Source organism: Pithys albifrons, chromosome 22 (assembly GCF_047495875.1).
Source record: "Pithys albifrons albifrons isolate INPA30051 chromosome 22, PitAlb_v1, whole genome shotgun sequence".
Classification (NCBI taxonomy): Eukaryota; Metazoa; Chordata; class Aves; order Passeriformes; family Thamnophilidae; genus Pithys; species Pithys albifrons.
Window position 1 is genome coordinate 2,898,244 of NC_092479.1, and position 21,366 is coordinate 2,919,609.

General features: G+C 55.5%; 1 protein-coding gene across 8 annotated transcripts in view; it reads left to right on the forward strand.

The window, feature by feature from the left end:
* EIF4G3 (eukaryotic translation initiation factor 4 gamma 3) overlaps positions 1–21,366 on the forward strand; it is a 177,675-nt gene that overhangs the window by 139,298 nt on the left and 17,011 nt on the right. For all 8 annotated transcript variants that reach the window (XM_071575714.1, XM_071575717.1, XM_071575720.1 and 5 more), the window contains 11 exons: positions 1,751–1,921; positions 3,392–3,589; positions 4,889–5,035; positions 5,294–5,530; positions 8,355–8,459; positions 10,677–10,809; positions 12,023–12,117; positions 13,636–13,729; positions 15,173–15,290; positions 18,203–18,426; positions 19,568–19,683. In XM_071575714.1, coding sequence (XP_071431815.1) covers positions 1,751–1,921; positions 3,392–3,589; positions 4,889–5,035; positions 5,294–5,530; positions 8,355–8,459; positions 10,677–10,809; positions 12,023–12,117; positions 13,636–13,729; positions 15,173–15,290; positions 18,203–18,426; positions 19,568–19,683 — 1,638 coding nt within the window. The remainder of the gene's footprint in view (positions 1–1,750; positions 1,922–3,391; positions 3,590–4,888; positions 5,036–5,293; positions 5,531–8,354; positions 8,460–10,676; positions 10,810–12,022; positions 12,118–13,635; positions 13,730–15,172; positions 15,291–18,202; positions 18,427–19,567; positions 19,684–21,366) is intronic.

The window sequence follows — 21,366 nt, forward strand, 5'->3', positions numbered from 1 at the left end:
GGTGGCTCTGGAAGGTGACACTCCACAGGTGGCTCTGGAAGGTGTCACTCCAAAGGTGGCTCTGGAAGGTGTCACTCCAAAGGTGGCTCTGGAAGGTGTCACTGCCATCAGGCTTTGCTGCGCCGCACCCGTGTCTGTCCAGGGCTGGGGTGGGAGCAGAGAGGGGCCCTGGGGAGGGACTGGTGCTGCTGTAGGGATGTGTCTGACACACAAACGGTGGCAAAGGCTCCCTGTCCTCACTGTCCCATTCCTGGGGATTTCTCAGGAGCCATGAGCTGGGTGGTTGCATTCCAGACAGTTGGGAGTTGGATCTGATGATCTTGGAGGTCTTTCCTGACCTTAAGGATGCTGTGAATTTATGGCCTGTGCCCCAAGGAGTGTGAATGTTCTGCTGGTCATTCCTGGGGGTGCCAGGAGACCTGAGCAGGGCTGTGCTGGGTGGTGGACACCACACTGCCAGGCTGCTCCCAGAGCCCCATCCCAGGCACCATCCTGGCACATGGAGCTCGAGGGTGTTGTCTTGTGGCATCTCCCTCTGTTGGCATCGTCCCATAAGGAGGCCCAACCAGGAGCTCCAGCAGTGCCAGTGATCCTGTTCCTGTGCACACATTCCCCTTGTCAAAGGCAAGTGATTCCATTCACAGATCCCACTCCTGCCTTTAAGGAGGATTTTGCTTTTTTGGGGCTGATCTGTGACATAAAAGGCACCAGCCAAGAGCCTTTTCCTGCTGTTCAGTGAAGCTCTTGGAATACCAGTGATGGTTTGGCCTCTCTGGTGCTGTTGAACCCCTTTGCTGAGCAAAGCAGTGTCCTGAGCAAAGCCTGTGCCCTCTGAGGAGATGGGTCACTGCTGGGGGCAGTGCCAGCTTGGAGAAGGGAGTTCTGTGGTGCTTTGAGGTGGGACATTTCTGATAAACGCGCTCAGAAATCTGAAGGAATGTGGGGGGAGAACAACATCCTGACAGCACCTGGTACCTTTAGTCCTTCATGAGAACACCCCAGATGATGATGAGGGGGCTTGGGGGTGCCTTGTGCTCTACCACTTGTACAACTGGTGAAAAATTCCCCAGTCGTGGCAGGTTTTGTGTCTGATTTCTCTGGGAGGAGCATCACATTCCACAGGACTGCAGAGGCACTTGGGGCACTTTCAAAGCACCATCTCATCCTTTCTTCTGTGAACCCACACAGGGTTTGTCCTACCTCTGTCAGGATCCATATTTCCACAGGGCAGGAACTGCCTTGATGCTCCTCCAGTGTGTTCTGTGTAGTTCCCATCTCAGGATGGCTCTGTTGGAAGCAACGGCCAGTAAAACTTTCTGTTTCTGTCAGAGGATACAGGAATGCTGATTGATCATTGTCTAATTGCCTGGGATGGCGTGTTCCAAATACACCTGTAGGGACTTCATCCTTCCCCACAATGGCTGTGGTGCCTCAGTTCTGCAGTTCCTCCATCCAGAAGCCATTCTGGCCCGTTGGGGTCCGTCCTGTCCCGCTGTAACCGTGTCCGGAGCGTCGCCGCGTCGCGAGGGCGGCGTCGTCCTGTGGCTGGTGTGGGAAAAGCTGCCCAGGAGAAACGTGTTTGGTGTGTCCACGTCCCCTCTGCCCAACCTGGAGCAGTGGGGGGGGTTGCAGAGGCTGCTCAGAGTGCAGAGGAGGTGCTGGTGGTCGGCAGAGCCGTCAGTCGTCCCCGGAGCGTGGTAACCAGGAGTGAGCTTAAAAGGGGATATAACAAGGACTGTTTTTGTCCTAGTTGTTGAATGTTGGACCGAGGAGATCTCAGCCAGGCCAGAGGAGGGAGCCCAGGAAGATCATCACTGTGTGTGTGAAGGAGGATGTGCACCTGAAGAAGGCAGAGAATGCCTGGAAGCCAAGTCTGAAGAGGGAAAACCAAACGGAGGACCCGGAAAATGTCAAAACCCAGGTGAGGGCTCTGGGGGCACATCTGGGGGCACAACACCCTGTACCAGGGGGAGGATGGTCCTTCCCCTTTGCCCTTGAGTCACACAGTGGAAAAGGGCAAGGGATTCCAGTTGGAATCCCAGCTTTCCCAGCCTTTGGTGGTGTTTTTCATGTGTTTATTCTTGACCTGGAGTTTAAATGCCAGTCCTGAATGTTGAACTGGGAACACCAGACAACCTACTACCTCTTTTCCAGGATTGATTTTCTAGTGCTGTTTTACTGGAATATTCCTGTCTCCACCCTAAAGCAAACAGCTCACACTTTCAGACAGGACTTGCTTTTCATCCCCTTTCACACCACCAAGACTGAGGTTCCTCTGTAAAACTCCTCAGCTGGTCCTGCCCAGCCCAACCAGCACCATCTGAACTCCCTCTGTCCTCCTCCCCCTCCTCCCCTCCATGGGACTGTCACCTGGGTGGAGGTGTTTGGTGGCCAAGCTTGTCATTTGTAGGATAAGCTGGGATGGTCTTGGAGGACACTGGAATTCTGTTCTTGGACCTAGTGGTGGTGTTGACCTCATTACCATCCTGGATAGGAAAATCCAGGTGACTTAAACTGAATGTAGGAGAAGTTGGTTACCTGTGCTTGAAAGAGACAGAGGCCATTCCCTGTTAATTTATATTTCATGGATTAAATTGGTATCAGGAAGAGCATTTCTGACAGGAGGGGCTTTGTGCCTCTGTTTCACTTGAAAAAAGCACTTGGGTTTTTCCAAAAACCCTTCCCCACAGCCTTTGGTAGCCAAGTGAGAGCCAGGTCTGGGCTGGGCAGAAACGTGTGGGGTGTCCCCAACCTCCCAGACACCCCTGGGATGTGCAGAAACGTGTGGGGTGTCACCCAACCTGCCAGACACCCCCTGGGATGTGCAGAAACCTGTGGGGTGTCACCCAACCTGCCGGACACCCCCTGGGATGTGCAGAGATCAGTGGGGTGTCACCCAACCTACCAGACACCCCTTGGGATGTGCAGAAACCTATGGGGTGTCACCCAACCTCCCAGACATCCCCTGGGCTGTGCAGAAACGTGTGGGGTGTCACCCAACCTGCCAGACACCCCCTGGGATGTGCAGAAATGAGTGGGATGTCACCCAATCTGCCAGACACCCCCTGGGATGTGCAGAAATGAATGGGGTGTCACCAACCTGCCAGACACCCCCTGGGATGTGCAGAAATGAGTGGGGTGTCACCCAACCTGCCAGACACCCCCTGGGCTGTGTTCCTGGCAGTCTCCATGCCCCTGGGAGGTGTTCCTGACAGTCTCCATCCCCCTGGAAGGTGTTCCTGGCAGTCTCCATCCCCTGGGAGGCGTTCCTGGCAGTCTCCATGCCCCTGGGAGGTGTTCCTGGCAGTCTCCATCCCCCTGGGAGGTGTTCCTGGCATCTCCATGCCCCTGGAGGTGCCCCCCGTGCCCAAACACCGTCCCTGTGCCGCAGGAGCTGTTCCGCAAGGTGCGCAGCATCCTGAACAAGCTGACGCCGCAGATGTTCAACCAGCTGATGAAGCAGGTGACAGACCTGACGGTGGACACGGAGGAGAGGCTGAAGGGAGTCATCGACCTGGTCTTTGAGAAGGCCATTGATGAGCCCAGCTTCTCCGTGGCCTACGCCAACATGTGCCGCTGCCTCGTCACGGTGAGCGGGGACTGCACGGGGAGTGTCACACACGTCACCCAGGGCCATAAACGGGGGGACAGAGGGTTGATTGTCCTTCTCTGAGTGTAATTGAGAATAATTAATGATGGAGTTCTGTTTGTTGGCTGTGCCTGAGGTGGAGGGGGTTGCCTGGGGGGATGTGTTTGGAGATGAGGACTCTTCGCAAGATGCGACCGCGTCGTGTTTGGGATGTTCAGGGAATCATGGAATGGTTTGAGTTGGAAGGGACCTTAAAAGCTCATTCAGTCCCACCTCTGTGCTTTTTGCCCCATCAGGTTAATCCTGGGAAAATCTGGACTGGAAGCACCAAGTTTGGGAGCCTCCAGGGGGCTTTTGTGCAGGGAGGCTCAGCTTGGTGGGTCTCCTCTGATTTGGGGGAGCGGTTGGATGTCAGAGCTGCAGGAGGAGAGTGGGGAAGGTATAACGTGGCTTCAAATGCCAATTAAGAGGAGTAATTTTAATAATTATTTAACCCTGGAAGTGCTTGGATTTCAGAAGACACAATGCAGGAAGGATGAATGAATTAGTTTTAATATTTGTGCACTTCAGAAGGACTAGAAACAACCTTTAATTCCTTTTTTTGTAACAAGGAAAGGAAAGAGAAAAGCCCATAACAATTTATCACATGTGTGCAAAGGGAAGATTTGCAGCCCAAATACTGAGTCTGGTCAGGACCAGGTCTGGCTTTAGACCCACCCTCGTTTGCAGGGGAGTCAGAGAATTGTATCATGGAATGGTTTGGGTTGGAAGGGACCTCAAAGCCCACCCAGTGCCACCCCTGCCATGGGCAGGGACACCTCCCACTATCCCAGGTGGCTCCAAGCCCTGTCCAGCCTGGCCTTGGACACTCCCAGGGCTGGGGCAGCCACAGCTTCTCTGGGCATCCTGTGCCAGGGCCTGGCCACCCTTCAGTGTCTGTCATTTCCAGGGCAGCCTGAGGTGCCAGGCCAGGACCCCGTTTTGGTGCAGTGGAGGAGCACAGCTCGAGTGTTCAGCACAGAACAGGAGTGTTTCTCACCAGTGGGTGTTTTTAAGGGATCCTGTGGATGGAAATGTGCTCCATCCTGGGATGGGGGTGGTGTCAGCCAAGCTTGGAGTGTGACTTTCCATCTGCAGTGTCAAACTCCCCTGGAAATCCTGACTGAGGCTTCCCCTTCGCAGGGTGGGGCGGCTCAGTGTGAGGAGCAGAGCAAAGTGCTGGGGGTGGCTCACAGGAACTTTGCTCCTCTGTGGGGTCTGTTCCAGTTTCTGCTGATGTTCCTCTTCCTCCTGCTGCAGCTGAAGGTGCCCATGGCAGACAAACCCGGGAGCACCGTGAACTTCCGGAAGCTGCTGCTGAACCGCTGCCAGAAGGAGTTCGAGAAGGACAAGGCTGACGACGACGTCTTTGAGAAGAAGCAGAAAGAACTCGAAGCTGCCACCACTGTAAGTGGTGTTTTCCCCATAAATTCTCCAAGCTCCCTCAGGAAGTGCCTTCCTTTTGAGACAGCAGGGGAATTTGGGAGCAGAGAGTTCATCCTCCCACTGTGGCTGAGGAGAATAAAAGCCACTTGCCTTGATAGCAGGTTTTTACCAGCATCTTTCTGGGCTTTAGGAGCAAAAGCAGACCCAGCAGCTCTGAGTGGGTCTGTGCAGAGTTCTGAGCTCTGGGTGTGGCTCCAGGGCTGTTTCCCTGTTTTGCAGCCCGAGGAGAAGACGCGGCTCCACGACGAGCTGGAGGAGGCGAAGGACAAGGCGCGGCGCAGATCCATCGGGAACATCAAGTTCATCGGGGAGCTGTTCAAGCTGAAGATGCTCACCGAGGCCATCATGCACGACTGTGTGGTGAAGCTGCTCAAGAACCACGACGAGGAGTCCCTCGAGTGCCTTTGCCGCCTGCTCACCACCATTGGCAAGGACCTGGACTTTGAGAAGGCAAAGGTGGGGCAGGAGGGAGGGATGAGGCTGCCCAGTGGCTGTGGGGTGTTTGGGTTTGAGGATTTGGTTTGTCTGCAGCAGGAGGAATCAGCTGCTTTTCTGTGGGTCTGTCGTCATGGCCTGGCCTGGCTCCTGCTCTGTAACAGATTCTGTGGCTTTTCCAACAGTGTTCTCCAGTTGTTTCCAAAGATTTCAGCCAAACACACAATCCAGAAGTGCTCAACATTTATTTTTTCCAAACTGAATGGGCCTCTTTCCTTGTAGTTCCCAAAACATTAATACTTGGAGTTGTTTCTGCAACCCTGAAGGTTCATGTTACCTTCAAAATCCACCACCTGACGTGTTGTTGGGTTTAAATCTCAAAACCCCTCATTAGCTGGTCCAGACCCTGCCCTGAGCCCTGGGGGTGCCTTTGTGTTGGGCCATCCTTGTCTCCAGTTCTGCTGGTCCAGACCCTGCCCTGAGCCCTGGGGGTGCCTTTGTGTTGGGCCATCCTTGTCTCCAGTTCTGCTGGTCCAGACCCTGCCCTGAGCCCTGGAGGTGCCTTTGTGTTGAGCCATCCTTGTCCCCAGCTGTGCCATGGCTGTGGCACTCCCTCCTCCTGCTCCCTGCCCTCCAACTCCTGGAGCTTCACACACTCCATGAGCTCCTCTGGCACAACCTGCTGCTCCTCCACAAAAACCAGACCTGAGGGTTTGCCAGGAGTCAGTGGGACTGAGCTCTGCAAACAAACAGAGCTCTTTGTGCTTGGTTGCCCCAGGCAGGGAGATCCCTCAGCACGTGCTGGATCTCTGGGATCATGGGATGAATCCCAGGCCTTGAGAGGAAGCACTTCCCCAGCCTGAGCAGTGCTGGATCTCTGGGATCATGGGATCAATCCCAGGCCTGCAGGGGAAGCACTTCCCAACCTGAGCATTGCCCAAAACAGGGCAGTTTCTCCCCAGCTATTCCCAGGCTGAGCTCCCGTGGTGGGAACACGGTTGGTGCGTTCCTGGCACAGTTTGGCAGTGCCAGAGACTGGGATTAAATCTCCGGTGCTTTGGGAAGGGAACAGGCTCTGACTGTAAGCTGAGCTCGGGCTGGAGGAGAACTGGGCACTGTTGGGTCTCTCTGAGCACTGTCAAAGCCACCATTTGGGGGCTCTGACCCACACTTGCCCCTCGGGGGACTCGGAGCCAGGGAGTCATTCCAGATGGCCTGTTCTCTTTGGGATCTCTCATTTCTCCCAAGACTGAGTGAGAATCCTTGTTCATGCAGTAGACACTTTAATACATGTTTTTATGGAAGCTGAAGTGTTACTCATCATTGTCATTAAAACTCCTGAGCAAAGGCCACTGGAAATATTTCCCCATCATTCCTGACTGTGGAACATTTGCTCTCAGAGCTGGAACTTTCCAAGGCAAGGCCAGACTCAAACTTTAATGGGATTTTTCTTGTTTGTTTAATTACAAGGACAAGGTTTTTGATGAAGGGAGTGGGACACACTTTAGAAAACTGCCCTGAAAGTCTTTATTTAAAACAGCCCGAGCCCCCATTTTGAGAAAAAGACTTTTGGGACCCAAATTTAGCCCTAACAGAGGCTCCTCTAATGATGCAGTTTCATGTCTTAGTCTGAACTGATTGAGATTCCTTCACATCACAATTTTTTGGGTGGAAAGGAGTTGTGGGATTTTATCCTCCAGCTGAGCCCATTAAACTGCCCTTGTTGGGAGATTTGCTGCTGCTGCTCAGCCTGCTCAGGGGGTGAGCCGTGGAATGGTGTGACCAGGGTTAGTTTTGGAGCCATTTCATTTCCTGAGCCAGTTTTTGTTGGGCTGGTTGGAGGAGGAGCTCACACTGGGTGTGTTTCCAATTGATGTGCTTTCCTTGTGCATGTGCAGGGGGTGTTGGTTGTTTCAGTAATTAATAATATAATTAATAACAGAGAATGTGCCCACACACTTGGGCCTCATTTCCTGCACATCCCACCCTGTGCACCCCCAAATCCAACCTGGAGGGTGTCCAAGGCCCAGCACCAGCTCTGGAGAGCAGCCCCAGGAGAGCAGCAGGGCAGGACCTTGGGGCTCCCTCTGAAGGAAGGAGGGGGTTCATTTTCCTCCTCATCACACTGATGATGATCACAAGGCTGGAGAAGGGACTGGAGCACAAGTGCTGTGGGGAGAGGCTGAGGGAGCTGGGGGTGTTCAGCCTGGAGAAGAGGAGGCTCAGAGGTGACTTCAGCACTGTCTGGAACTCCCTGAAGGGAAGTTCTGGCCAGGTGGGAGTTGGTCTCTTCTCCCAGGCACTCAGCAATAGGACAAGGGGGCACGATGGGCTCAAGCTCTGCCAGGGGAAATTGAAGTTGGAGAGCAGAAAAAAATTCTTTGCAGAGAGAGTGCTCAGGCATTGGAATGGGCTGCCCAGAGAGGGGGTGGATTCCCCATCCCTGGAGGTTTTTCAGCTGAGCTTGGCCGTGGCACTGAGTGCCATGATCTGGTAAAGGGACTGGAGTTGGACCAAGGGTTGGACTTGATGATCTGGGAGGTCTTTTCCAACCCAATCCATTCTGTGATTCTGTGATTCTGTGGATGTGGCACTGAGGGAGAATCCACCACATCTTGATCCAACCCCACTGTGATCACCAGCCCAGGGCACAGAGTGCCCTGGGCTGGTGATCACAGTGGGGTTGGATCAAGGGTTGGACTTGCTGATCTCAGAGGGCTTTTCCAACCCAATCCATGCTATGACTCTGTGATTCTATGGTGGTGATGATGATGATGATGATGATGATGATGATGATGATGATGATGATGATGATGATGATGATGATGGTGTTTCTCTTGCCCAGCCCCGCATGGACCAGTATTTTAATCAGATGGAGAAGATTGTGAAAGAGAGGAAAACCTCCTCAAGGATTCGGTTCATGCTTCAGGATGTGATAGACCTCAGGCTGGTAGGTGTCAACTCCAGGGAGTAAAAGAGCATCAAATCTTGGAATTCCAGAATGGTTTGGCTTGGAAGGGGCCTTAAGGGTCATCTCACCCCACCCCCTGCCATGGGCAGGGACACCTCCCACCAGCCCAGGTGGCTCCTAACTGGCCTTGGACACTTCCAGGGATGGGGCAGCCACAGCTTCTCTGCCCAACCTGTGCCAGGGCCTGCCCAGCCTCACAGCCAGGAATTCCTTCCCAATATCCCATCAATCCCTGCCCTCTGGCAGTGGGAAGCCATTCCCCCCTTGTCCTGCCTTCCAGGTCCTTGTCCAAGTCCCTCTCCAGCTCTCCTGGAGCCCCTTTAGTCACTGGAAGGGGCTCTCAGGTCTCCCTGGACCCTTCCCTTCTCCAGGTGAACCCCCCCAGCTCTCCCAGCCTGTCGTGTTCCCTTCCATGTCCAGCCTGGGAGAGCTCTCATGTGCAGCAGGGATTTACAGCACAAGGGGGTTGTTGAGGGGAAATCTGTGCCCCTTCTCCCAAAAATCTGACTGTTCAGAGGCAGGGAATCTCTCCCTTTGGCCCTGCTGATAGTGGTGTGTGGGCAGTACCAGTGCAGGGTGTGGCACAAACCCCCGAGATCCTGTGACCCCCCTGGGAGGAGCCTTGGCAGGTTGGAGCTGGTTTGGAGCTGGTTGGGAGCTGGTTGGGAGCTGGTTGGGAGCTGGCTGGGAACTGGTTGGGAGCTGGTTGGGAGCTGGCTGGGAGCTGGTTTGGAGCTGGTTGGGAGCTGGTTGGGAGCTGGTTGGGAGCTGGTTTGGAGCTGGTTGGGAACTGGTTGGGAGCTGGCTGGGAACTGGTTGGGAACTGGTTGGGAGCTGGTTGGGAGCTGGTTGGGAGCTGGTTTGGAGCTGGCTGGGAGCTGGTTGGGAGCTGGCTGGGAGCTGGTTGGGAGCTGGCTGGGAGCTGGTTTGGAGCTGGTTGGGAGCTGGTTGGGAGCTGGTTGGGAGCTGGTTTGGAGCTGGTTGGGAACTGGTTGGGAGCTGGTTGGGAGCTGGTTGGGAGCTGGCTGGGAACTGGTTGGGAGCTGGTTGGGAGCTGGTTGGGAGCTGGTTGGGAGCTGGCTGGGAACTGGTTGGGAGCTGGTTGGGAACTGGCTGGGAGCTAGCTGGGAGCTGGTTGGGAACTGGCTGGGAACTGGTTGGGAGCTGGTTTGGAGCTGCCTGGGAGCTGGCTGGGAGCTGGTTTGGAGCTGCCTGGGAGCTGGTTGGGAGCTGTTTTGGAGCTGATTGGGAGCTGTTTTGGAGCTGGCTGGGAGCTGGTTTGGAGCTGGCTGGGAGCTGTTTGGGAACTGGCTGGGAGCTGGTTGGGAGCTGGTTGGGAGCTGGCTGGGAACTGGTTGGGAGCTGGTTGGGAACTGGTTGGGAGCTGGCTGGGAGCTGTTTTGGAGCTGGCTGGGAGCTGGTTGGGAGCTGGTTGGGAGCTGGCTGGGAGCTGGTTTGGAGCTGGCTGGGAACTGGTTGGGAGCTGGTTTGGAGCTGGCTGGGAGCTGGTTGGGAGCTGATTTGGAGCTGGCTGGAAGCTGTTTTGGAGCTGGCTGGGAGCTGGTTTGGAGCTGGCTGGAAGCTGGTTAGGAGTTGGTTTGGGGGCTGAAGTCACTGGTTTGGCTGCAGGGTCCATAATTACCCCAGAGCTGTGGTGAGGCTGCAGCAGGATGAGGGCCAGGCTGGTCATTGCAGGCTGGAAGGGTGTGGGCAGTGCAGGGCTCAGTGGGCACATCAGGCAGGGCTGTGCTTTGTGCCCCTCTCCCTGCAGGGTCCCTGTCTCTGCCATCACCATCCCTGGAGTGGCAGAGCTGCACAAAACATCAGCCTCTTCCTGCTTTTTTATTTTCAAGGTTTCATTTTTTCCTTCAAGCTCAGAGGAAAGGAGTGTCAGTCACAGACAGAGAGTGACAGCAGCTCCCTCTAGTTCTGCTTCCTCTGGGAAGAGTGGGAAGCTGGGAATGTTCCAGAGCTGGGGCTTCCCATGGCTTGAGCTCAGTCAGGCCCCCAGTGCAGCCCCTGCTCTCCAGCACAGTCTCTGTGCCAGGGGATTGGCTTTGGCCTCTGGTGCTGGGACGAACTTGTCCCCAACGTGTCCCACAGAACTTCACCAGCCCCTCAGACACGAAGGGGTGGGAGGATCAGGCCTGGGTGGTGATGGGCAGGTTCCCTGAGCACATGTTTGCTTCTTGCCAGTGCAACTGGGTGTCCCGGAGGGCAGACCAGGGCCCCAAAACCATCGAGCAGATCCATAAAGAAGCCAAGATTGAAGAGCAGGAAGAACAGAGGAAGGTGCAACAACTCATGACCAAAGACAAGAGGAGACCAGGTAAAGTAAAGGCCAAGTTGGCTGCTCCTTTCCCTCCTTTCACATGCAGTGGCCATGCAGGAATCACACACAAAAGAAAAAGATCTGTTGGGTTTGTTTTTTCCTAAATACAGTGAACAAAAGGAATTGGGGCCTGGTCATGGCTGAGGCTGGAGAAGGAACAGACTCACCATGTGGGGATTTTTCAGGGGCAAATCCTGGGCTGAAAACAGCCAAGCACAAGCCAACAGAGCAGGAGTTCTCCATTCATGCAAACCATGTTTGATTCGTGACAGGCTGCCAGAAATCTGTGAAACAGGTTACTGTGTAGGAGGCAGAGTTGCCATTTCTGTGTAGGAGGCAGAGTTCCATCCATCCTTGGGCACCATGGCCTCATTTCAGGAGGATGGCACTGAAGACAGATTGTCTTTGGCTGTTCAGTTTGGGAGATCTGACTCTGCATGGAGTGTCTTCAACTGCCCCTGGCCCTTGGGGCTGGCACTGCTGGAGATGAGTTTGGAGGGACAGGGAAAATGAGCACTGGGACAGGGCAGGGCAAGGAGAAAGTCACCTTTGGGATTCTTTAATACTGAGGGTTGTCAAGTCAAAGTGCTGTGAAAACAGGACATAAAGAAAATACATGTAGGCTTTGTTTTAATTATCCTAAAAGTGACATCAGGAGAGGGTGAGGAACCTGGGAGAGCCTGAGAGGTTCTGTCTCAGACCAGCCAAGCTCTGCTGAAAGGTGTGGAGCAAGTGTGGCCCTGGTCAGGGAAGGCATTTCAGCTGTTCCTCCCACGAGCTGTGAACACACAACACACACAGCTTGTCCAGAGCTGGGGAAACCCAGCTGGGAACAGCCCCTGCCAAAGCCAGCCCTTAAAGCAGTGGCTGCTCTGTGAGAACAGAGCCAGGCTGGTGGTGTCAGCTTGGTGTGAAGAGTCCAAAAGGCTTTCCTGGGCAGGGATGTGCCCAGTGGGTTCCTCTCCTTGGGGCCTGGAGGGGACTGGGAATGGCCCTGGAGCCTGGAGGGGACTGGGGTGGCCCTGGAGGGGCCTGGGGGTGGCCCTGGGGCTGGAGGGGACTGGGGTGGCCCTGGGGAAGACTGGGGTGGCCCTGGGGAAGACTGGGGTGGCCCTGGAGGGGCCTGGGGGTGGCCCTGGGGCTGGAGGGGCCTGGGGGTGGCCCCGGGGCAGTGGGAGGAGCTGAGGCAGGTTGTGTTTGTCCCCTGCAGGTGTCCCCCGGGTGGATGAAGGCGGTTGGAACACTGTGCAGGGGGCAAAGAACAGCAGAGTGCTGGACCCCACCAAGTTCCTTAAAATCACCAAGGTAGGTGCCAGCACAAGGTCCCCTCAGGGCAAGGAACGTGCCAAGGTCTTGCCTTACTGGCTGTGCCCACCCTGGGGAGACCAGGACAGGGTGTGCAGGGCAGAACCTGGGGCTGGGACATTCTGAATCCCAGAGTTAGTTCTGTGCATAAATAAAGCACAGGGGGAGGCTCTGCTGCCTTCTGGATGTTCCTGGTCTGTTTGTTCTGAGGGAGAGGAGTGTGCAGACATTCTCCCTCAGGTTCACAGTGTCCTTTCAGTCCCCAGAAGTTCTCATAGCTGGAAAATGGTTTATTCAGTGCTGAGAATGTGAGGGATGGTGTCACGTGAGGTGGGGATGCAGCTCCTCACTGGCTGTGGCAGGGGGGTCTCAGACCTCTCTGATGGGAATCCTTGGCTGCCTCCACTTCTCCAGACCCTGTTCTGATGCTGCTCCTCAGAATGAGGGGGCCTTGTCCAATCTGACAGGTCACAGAGGGCAGCACTGCAGGCTTGAAAGGCTCAAGGAGAATGGGAAGAGCTGTGTCTGCTCCCAGAGTGTTTCTAGAGTCATGTGGCCTGGCTGCATCCCCCTCAGGGTGTGACAAACTTCCACATCCATCCTCCAGATGAGCATCTTCCTGTCATTTCACCATCACTTCTGGGTTTGGGACATTTTTCCAGGCTGCAGGTTTAGGCAAGTTGGAGATTTCTCCTTTTTCAATCTTCAGAACAGCTCTGGGTTTTCTCACCATGGAGAACTCTGACCTTCACATAAATCAGGGTGACTCCTTAAACATTCCCTGGTCCCACTTAATGTCACTCTCCCTGAATTTTACACTCAGTGCCTGGATTCTTGGAGAGCTTGAACAAACTGCAGCCCTTCTGCAAATCCAGTTTGTTCCTTCTGAGAGTCATAAAACAGCCTCCAAACCTTCACTGGCAGGAGGGATTCAGCCTGTTCTCCATTCCATGCAGATGGAGCTGGTCCCACAGCAGCTGCTTGGCTGGAAGGAGGGAGGAGCTCCCATAGATCTGTGGGGTCACAACCTCCTGCTCAATCAACTCACCCACTGAGCACTCTGAAGTTGATGTTCTGTCCTTGTCAGACACTTCTTACCTCCAAGTTCTGCAGCCTGTTGTCCTTCACCCTCTGGGTTTTGTTTGTTGCCCTTTAGATCCCCCCAAAGCCAGGATGGAGGGTTGAATGGACAGGGGAACTTTTTTACAAGGCACAAACAAACTGAACATCTTTCAAGTGCTGATCTGCTGAGCTTTTCCACCTTACTGAGCTTCAGAACTCCCAGGAAAAAGAAGCTCCTACTCCTGTGTCAGTGTCTCTCACTGACCTTCAGAGAGGCTCTTTGTGATGCCCTTTGTTGTTGGTGTCCTCTGTCTTTGGACAGGGTTTGGTCTTCCAAAAATGTGTTGAAGTGTTTGTTGGTGTTCAGGAGACAGGGACTGTTGCCAAAAAATAGCCAATTTATTATGAAACTGGACAACTTGCCCTTGTAATGGACCCTGCTGGTGTGTTTTGCAGCCCACAATAGATGAGAAGATTCAGCTCGTGCCTAAAGCCCAGTTGGGCAGCTGGGGGAAGGGCAGCAGTGGAGGAGCCAAGGCAAGCGAGATGGGTGAGTTGGGGGGATCCTCCCCTGGGCTCTGCTGCCACAGGGCAGCTCTGGGGGTGTTCACAGAACCCCAGAGTGACTGACTGTCCTGGGCTGGGAGGGACCCACAGGGCTCATCAAGTCCCAGTCCTGGCCCTGCACAGACACCTCAGTTTCCCAGCCTGTTGCCAGGACAGTTTGGCCTCCTCTGCTCCCCAGGGTTGCAGCTAAACCTCCTGAAGTCATGGACAGGACTATTTCTGGCCATAAATCCCAGAATCCCAGGATGGGTTTGGTTGGGAGGGACTTTAAAGCTCAGCTCCTTCCACCCCTGGGCAGGGACACCTTCCAGTGCTGGGAAGGCCCAGGGGATCCTGTTCCACCTGGGGATCAGCTGCTCAGATAAAACTGCTCAGCCTGTCCCAGCCAGGTGTTCACAGAATCCTGAATGTCCTGAGCTGGGAGGGACCCACAAGGACCATCCAGTCCCACCCCTGGCCCTGCACAGACACCCCAACAATCCCACCCTGTCCCTCAGAGTGTTGCCCAAACCCTCCTGGAGCTCTGGCAGCCTCGGGGCTGTGCCCACTGCCCTGGGGAGCCTGGTCAGTGCCCACCACCCTCTGAGGGAAGGACCTTTCCCTGAGATCCAGCCCAACCCTCCTGGCACAATCTGAGATCCCAGAACATGCTGAGTTGGAAGGAACCAGAAAGGTCACCAAGTCCAACTCCTGACCCTGCACAGAAACCATCACCAAGAGTCCCACCCTGTGCCCCAGAGGATCCTCCAAATCCTCATGGAGCTCTGGCAGCCTTGGGGGGCTGTGCCCACTGCCCTGGAGAGCCTGGGCAGTGCCCACCACCCTCTGGAGGAAGGACCTTCCCCTGAGGTCCAGCCCAACCCTTCTGAGATCCCAGAACATGCTGAGTTAGAAGGAACCAGAAAGGTCATCCAGTCTAACTCCTGACCCTGCAAAGGAACCATCTCCAACAATCCCACCCTGTCCCTGTCCCATCATCCAAACCCTCCTGGAGCTCTGGCAGCCTCGGGGCTGTGCCCACTGCCCTGGGGAGCCTGGGCAGTGCCCACCACCCTCTGGGGGAAGGAGCTTTTAGTGAGATCCCACCTAACCTTGCCCTGGCACAGCTCCAGCCATTCCCTGGGTGCTGTCCCTGCCCTGGCACAGCTCCAGCCATTCCCTGGGTGCTGTCCCTGCCCTGGCACAGCTCCAGCCCTTCCCTGGGTGCTGTCCCTGGTCCCACAGAGCAGAGCTCAGTGCCTGCCCCTCCCGGGGAAGCTGCAGACCCCGATGAGGCCCCTCCGTTGCTCCCTCTGTGACCTCCCAACACACCAGACCAGAGCAGGGCAGGCCCAGCCTGTCCCTGCCGGTCTGTCCCCTGTGCCAGTGTGGGATCTGAGGTGTCCCCATCCTGACCTTGTTGCTCTCTGTTCTTCACCATCCCCAGACTCCTTGCGACCAAGTGCCACAAGTCTGAACAGGTTTTCTGCCCTGCAGCCTCCGGTCTCCCCCGGCTCTGCCTCGGCCGCCCCTCCCGAGCTCGAGTCCCGCAGGGCCTTAACGAGGTGAGTGTTGCTCCTTCCTGGCTCTGCCCCTGCCCTTGGCACCTGCTGCTCTGCCTGCCAGCACTCACACAGCAGTTCCTGCCTTCCCAGGAGTGCCTGGGTCTTTCTCCCCTCTGAGTAACTTCAAACACATTTGTATTTTAAAATATCATAGGAAGGACGGGTGGAATTAATTTTTAAAGCTGTGTCAGGGAATGTTTGAGTTTCCACTTCACCCTTCAGCTAATGGTGGTTGTTTGTAACACGTTAAAAGCTCTTCAGATAAAATGTAGTGGTGAATAGGTTGGATTTAATGGATGTGAGCTCAGCAAGGTCAGTGGGTCTGTCTATCCAGACAAACACACCTAAAGCCTTGGAGGAAGGTACCTGGAGCACCATGGCTGACCCTTCCCCTCAGGTGTGAGCAGGCCTGGCCTTGCTCCCACAGCCCAGGAAAGGCTGCCCAGCCTCTCCCACACCCCATCAGGGCTGCAGCCACTCCAGCTTGTAGCATGAAACATGTATTAACCCTGAATAGTTGATTAACTCTAGACATGGTTTATAAATGTACAGTTCATTTAAAATGCCACTGGTTCTTCCTTCCAGTACACATGAGCTGCTGCAGTGTTTTCCTGGGTTGTGCCTCTAATCTTTTCCCTTCTATTTCACCTAAAACTTGGCCCTACCTGGAAGTTATTCCATTTCGGTTTTGCTTTGCCTTGTCTTACTCATTAACACAATAATTAATAGGACAGATCCTTGTCACTTGTTGCTGGGAGCCTTCACTGTTTAGAAGCTGTTTTTCAATACATGGGTGAAAAATGTAACTCCTGGAATCACAGAATGGTTTGGGTTGGAAGGAAACAGAAATCACCTGGTGCCACCCCTTGCCATGGGCAGGGACACCTCCCACCAGCCCAGGGTGCTCCAACCTGGCCTGGGACACTCCCAGGGATGGGGCAGCCACAGCTTCTCTGGGCACCTGTGCCAGGGCCTGCCCACCCTCCCAGCCAGGAATTCCTTCCCAATATCCCATCCAAATACCTCATCCCACCCATTTCACAGGGGAACACAAACCCCCTGTTTCACAAACAGGTGCTGTAGGTGTGTCACTGCCTCTCCACGTGTCCTCTGGAAAGGCTCTGCCTGCCCTCTCTGCATCTTTGTGCACCTCTGAGACTGAGTTCATTCTGGTTGCATTCTGTGTAGCTACAGCTGTAAAAACCAGGGTGAACAATCCTGCCAGGCTTGGGCTGGGGCTGTCCCTGCAGTCCCTGTGTGGCTGTCCCTGCAGTCCCTGTGCCTCCAGGGGTGTCCCTGCAGTCCCTGTGCCTCCAGGGGTGTCCCCCCAGGCTGGGGCAGTCCCTGCAGTCCCTGTGCCCCCATGGGGTGTCCCTGCAGCCCCTGTGCCTCCAGGGGTGTCCCCCCAGGCTGTGACTGTCCCTGCAGTCCCTGTGCCTCCATTTGTTTTTTTCCCCCAGGCTGGGGCTGTCCCTGCAGTCCCTTTTGTGGCTGTCCCTGCAGTCCCTGTGCCCCCATGGGTGTTCCTGCAGTCCCTGTGCCTCCAGGGGTGTCCCCCCCAGGCTGTGACTGTCCCGGCAGTCCCTGTGCCCCCAGGGCTGTCCCTGCAGTCCCTGTGTGGCTGTCCCTGCAGTCCCTGTGTCACTGTCTCTGCAGCCCCTGTGCCCTCAGGGCTGTCCCTGCAGTCCCTGTGCCCCCAAGGCTGTCCCTGCAGTCCCTATGCCCCCATGGGGTGTCCCTGCAGTCCCTGTGCCCCCATGGGGTGTCCCTGCAGTCCCTGTGTGGCTGTCCCTGCAGTCCCTGTGCCCCAGGGCTGTCCCTGCAGTCCCTGTGTGGCTGTCCCTGCAGTCCCTGTGCCCCCAAGGCTGTCCCTGCAGTCCCTGTGTCGCTGTCTCTGCAGCCCCTGTGCCCTCAGGGGTGTCCCTGCAGTCCCTGTGCCCCAGGGCTGTCTCTGCAGTCCCTGTGCCCCCATGGGGTGTCCCTGCAGTCCCTGTGCCCCCATGGGGTGTCCCCCCAGGCTGTGGCTGTCCCTGCAGTCCCTGTGCCCCAGGGCTGTCCCTGCAGTCCCTGTGCCCCAGGACTGTCCCTGCAGTCCCTGTGTGGCTGTCCCTGCAGTCCCTGTGTGGCTGTCCCTGCAGTCCCTGTGTGGCTGTCCCTGCAGTCCCTGTGCCCCAGGGCTGTCCCTGCAGTCCCTGTGTGGCTGTCCCTGCAGTCCCTGTGCCCCCATGGGCTGTCCCTGCAGTCCCTGTGCCCCAGGGCTGTCCCTGCAGTCCCTGTGCCCCAGGGCTGTCCCTGCAGTCCCTGTGCCACAGGGCTGTCCCTGCAGTCCCTGTGCCCCCATGGGCTGTCCCTGCAGGCCCTGTGCCCCAGGGCTGTCCCTGCAGTCCCTGTGTGGCTGTCCCTGCAGTCCCTGTGCCCCCATGGGCTGTCCCTGCAGTCCCTGTGCCCCAGGGCTGTCCCTGCAGTCCCTGTGTGGCTGTCCCTGCAGTCCCTGTGCCCCCATGGGCTGTCCCTGCAGTCCCTGTGCCCCAGGGCTGTCCCTGCAGTCCCTGTGTGGCTGTCCCTGCAGTCCCTGTGCCCCAGGGCTGTCCCTGCAGTCCCTGTGTGGCTGTCCCTGCAGTCCCTGTGCCCCCATGGGCTGTCCCTGCAGTCCCTGTGCCCCAGGGCTGTCCCTGCAGTCCCTGTGTGGCTGTCCCTGCAGTCCCTGTGCCCCAGGGCTGTCCCTGCAGTCCCTGTGTGGCTGTCCCTGCAGTCCCTGTGCCCCCAAGGCTGTCCCTGCAGTCCCTGTGTCGCTGTCTCTGCAGCCCCTGTGCCCTCAGGGGTGTCCCTGCAGTCCCTGTGCCCCAGGGCTGTCCCTGCAGTCCCTGTGCCCCCGGGCTCTCCCCTCTGACCGTGTCTCTCCCTCTCGGCAGTCGCGGGAGCACGGGCAGGGAGAAGAACGACAAAGCTCTGCCGCCGGCCCTGGCCCGGCCCAGCACGTTCCTGCGGGGCAGCAGCAGCAAAGAGCTGCTCCTGGACAATCAGGCGCAGGAGGAGCAGCGCAGGGAGATGCTGGAGACGGTGAAGCAGCTGACGGGAGGGATGGAGGTGGACAGGAACAGCACCGAGGCCGAGAGGAGCAAAGCCAAGGAGTCTGGTGAGCGGCGATGCCACTCATGGGGTCTCACTCGGTGTGTGGAGAGGCACAAGGGAAGGTGTGCCAGGAGCAGTGACAGGGCTCTGTGCAGGGTGTGAGGTGGTGCTGGAGGGCTTGGGCCTCGTCCCTCCCACCAGCTCCTCCGTAGGATCCAGAGGGCTTGGAAGGCTGCAGGAACCGGCACAGCCCCAGCCTGTGGTCCTGCCTGCCAGATCCTGTCACTGTCCCGCTGCTTTCTGGGCTCTGAGTGCCCCAAATCAGGGTCAGTTCTTCAGAAATGCTTCTTCAGTGCCCAGTAAAGCTGTGTCTACCCTTTCCAACATTCCCCAGGGCCAGGGCAGGGATGTGGGGCTGGGGCAGAGGGTTCCCAGCAGCTCTGTGGGGCTGTTTGTTGCCAGCCCTCCTGAGCCAGCCTTGGCACAGAGGCGGTGGCACCCACTGGGGTGACTCATGTGTCACCTTGTCAGTGCTGCAGCTCCTGCTTTTCCCTCCTGCCAGGTGGAGCTGGTTTGTTAGTGAGAGAACACTGGGGACACTCAGGGTGATGGTCCCTGTGGACAGAATCTGTATAAGTCCAATGTTCTGCTCCTTCCCTGGGAAACCCCTGGGAACTGCCACGGAGGGCACACACTCCTTGGGAAGCTCTGGGATGTTGTAGAGGACTCTATAGGACCAGGGGTTTGGGATGTGATCAGCAGATTGCCTTGGGCTGCTGCCCATTGCAGGCAGTGTGTTTAACTTTGCAGTGTCCTGCACCAGCTCCAGTTAAATCATTTAATGTTGATGGAGGGCTCTGAAGGTGCCCAAGCTCTGCCACTGCCAGCTGCGTTCCTGCCAGGCCCAGTTAAAGGAATACTGGGAGCTCATGTGGGGGGAATGTCCCCAGGAAGGGATCACAAAACCCTCAGACTGGTTTGGGTTGGAAGGGACCCTAAAGCTCATCCCCTTCCACCCCCTGCCCTGGGCAGGGACACCTTCCCCTGGACTGGGTTGCTCCAAGTGCCATTCAAGAAGTGCCCCCTGCCTGAGGGTGGGACAGGGAACACACCTGCTCTGGTGGCTTCTGTTTTCAGAACATCATCTTTAAAATGATGCTGATTTTCCTGTTCCAAACATGGTTTTTCTGTTGTGTTTCCACCAGCCAAGCCAGAAGCTCCCCCAGCTCCAGTGCAAGAAAAGCCTTCACTGTCAGAAGAGGAAATAGAGAGAAAATGCAAATCTATCATTGATGAGTTCTTGCATATTAATGATTTTAAGGTAAGCAAGATGAGATCCTCACTGAGCAGAGAGCTCTGTGGGGCTGGGGTGTGTTTTCCCCAGGAACTGTGTGAGCCCTCACAGGGGCAGCAGGACTGGTGGGGACAGACAAAACCTGGGCAGCAGCAGCAGCTCCGTGAGCATTTTTAGGACAATTGTCTCCCAAACTCATTTTCTGCCCTGCTGGTAATAGGAAAAATAGCCTAGGCTGTGTGTTTTAAGTAGCAAGATGTATGTGATCTGTCATGAATCACTGAGCAGCTCCATAATAACTGCAATTTTGGAAGCAGAAAAACTAGTGGGAAAATAAACAGAGGTTTCCCTTTAGTTATCAAACCATGTGATGTTCTGATCTGGAGGCAGATAAAGCAACACTAAATATTGAACAAACTACTCCGGAGGATTTTTAATAAACATTGGAAATTACTGAGCAGCTGTCATCACTTCCTAGTTAAAAGGTTGAAATTTTGTTTCCCTTGTAAAAGGGTTTGTAAAAAAGCTCGTCCAGGGACTTTGCAAGAAGTGTTACATTGGCTGCGAAGCTGCTTCCTTTGATCTTTCACTGAAAGACATTTTAAAACCTGCCAAGTTTGAAATGGCAGCACTTGGGAGTTGCTGGTTTGGCACCCTAAAAGCTGAGTTGCTGCTTCCATTTCATAAGGCTTCCAGTTAATAATGGGAAAGAGGAATATTCTCGTGATGGATTGGTTTGAGTTCACATTGGGATAAATTATTAAATGCTGGTTTGGAGAGGAAAGGCCCTGCTTTGACTGGCAGTGCTGCAGAGGGCTGGGCTGGGACTGGGGCTGCTGAGCCAGGAGCCTTCGCTCCTCCTCCTTGGGATGGACCCCAGGGGTTCCCTCTGGATGTCCAGGGTGGAGGAGCCGCTCGGGGTCTGTTTGCAGATGCAAAGTTCTGTGGCAGAGGGAAGTGCAGCTGAACTGCATTAGCAGGGCATGAACTGCATTAGCAGGGCAGGGCTGGTTGGAAGGGCAGGGGTCAGGCAGGTACTGGGCCCAGGGGCTGCTGGGTGGGAGGAGTCCTGGGGTCCTTCAGGGGCAGTGGGGCTTAAACTGAGCTTAAACTGAGTTTAGACTGAGCTTAAGCTGAGTTTAGATTGAGTTTAGACTGGTGTTCCTGCAGCCACATGAGGGAGTCACTGCTGTGTGCTTTGTATGTGCCCTGTGTGTATATTGTATGTACATTGTGTGCACTGTGTGCATTGTGTGTGCACTGTGTGCCCATTGTGTGTCCATTGTGTGTGCACTGTGTGTATATTGTATGTGCATTGTGTGCACCGTGTCCATTGTGTGTGCACTGTATGTGCACTGTGTGCATATTGTATGTACATTGTGTGCACTGTGTGCATTGTGTGTGCACTGTGTGCATATTGTATGTACATTGTGTGCACTGTGTGTCCATTGTGTGTGCCCTGTGTGTATATTGTATGTACATTGTGTGCACTGTGTGTGCACTGTATGTGCACTGTGTGCATATTGTATGTACATTGTGTGCACTGTGTGCACTGTGTTTGCACTGTGTGTACATTTTCTGTACATTGTGTGTCCATTGTGTGTGCACTGTGTGTCCATCGTGTGTCCACAGTGTACACACTGTGTGTCCATTCTGTGTCCATTGTCTGTCCATTGTGTGTCCATTGTGTGTCCATCGTGTGTCCACAGT